At 40.5% G+C, this 1,161-nt stretch overlaps 1 protein-coding gene across 2 annotated transcripts in view; it reads right to left on the bottom strand.

Annotated features, from left to right (window-relative positions):
- Window positions 1-713, bottom strand: part of oxnad1 (oxidoreductase NAD-binding domain containing 1) — a 6,467-nt gene extending 5,754 nt beyond the window's left edge. For both annotated transcript variants that reach the window (XM_014011230.1, XM_014011231.1), the window contains exons 1-2: window positions 589-713; window positions 83-206 (exon numbers count right to left, since the gene is read on the bottom strand). In XM_014011230.1, coding sequence (XP_013866684.1) covers window positions 83-192 — 110 coding nt within the window. In that variant the 5' untranslated portion in view covers window positions 193-206; window positions 589-713. The remainder of the gene's footprint in view (window positions 1-82; window positions 207-588) is intronic.
- Window positions 714-1,161: the final 448 nt, after the last annotated feature.

The following is a 1,161-nucleotide window of genomic DNA, read 5'->3' as shown; positions in this document are numbered from 1 at the left end:
ATAAAGACTCGTTAAGATAAAGTACATGCTGTCCTCTGCTGTCACCCAGTTTGCACGAGATCTCAGGAAGTAGTCCACTCACCTGGTGGTGGAGCCGGGGCCCAGCAGCTGCCAGCAGAACCGAACACCGGCAGGRCTCCGTGGGGTGAAATTTCGAACAGCGGCGGACACAAACCCACAGGTGACATTCATCTCTACCTGGGTTCCTGTCCGAACAGAGAGGCCGAAAACTGTCACAAAATCAACAGGTCACACAAACAGCTGGAGGTCAGCAGCTGAAGGAAAATGCAACCAGCAAGCATCCCAAATCATTTCCTAAAACCTCATTGTAGCTAAAAAAAAAAAAAAAAACACCCTTCATCACCCCCCGAAATTTATTTAACTACTGGACCATAAAAAACACAGGAAACGACTTCCAGGCAAATATTACATAATGATAATAAAGCGACAACATTTAATTTTCTGGTTATTAAATGGAGTTTGGTGTGACCTCCTTGGTGTTAGCTAACTAGCATCGTGACAGTAAAGCCAATGGTTCCGTTCCAGTTTGTTTTTTAAATTTAACACAAGACTCGCTATTTTTCTTACCTAAAAAGACGACACTGGGTTTCAGTCAAATTCCTGTCATATATTTTTCCATTAAACCTATGACAACCTTCGTCATGTTATGATTACATGACAAATTAGCCGGTCTTGCGCGTGAGGACTTCTTCTGCTAAATGATAATGGTCTCAACTTCGCTAAGCGCGCCCCCTATCGGCCATTTGATATCTCTGCTTGGGGGTGCGTCAAAGTATTTTTAGTGAAACCTCATTGTGCATTAGATATGTATTTTTAAGCTTTCTGACAGCTGCCAAATCAATTACACACACTGCTGAATTATTTATTGTTAATATTACATGTAATRAAGAGAAATTAGCAATTTAATTTGATGACAAAGCCTGTTTACATTAGATATTAATGCCCTTCWCATTCTGAAAAGTTTTCACCRTTTGTTAGCTTTTTGTTTAAGCTTTTGCAACCAGAGATGTTCCAGTTTGTATTCACTGGGTCATTCTCAGACATAAAAGACAGCTGTTGTCATCAAAAAAGCTTTCAAGCGCCCATTGTACGATTCCAATGCATCACTGAACAAGTTGTTCTTTTATGGCCCTAGAAAAC

The sequence above is a fragment of the Austrofundulus limnaeus genome, unplaced genomic scaffold (genome assembly GCF_001266775.1).
Source record: "Austrofundulus limnaeus strain Quisiro unplaced genomic scaffold, Austrofundulus_limnaeus-1.0 Scaffold78, whole genome shotgun sequence".
NCBI lineage: Eukaryota > Metazoa > Chordata > Actinopteri > Cyprinodontiformes > Rivulidae > Austrofundulus > Austrofundulus limnaeus.
Note: the sequence above shows the minus strand (reverse complement) of the source record. Positions and strands in the feature narration are given on the sequence as shown.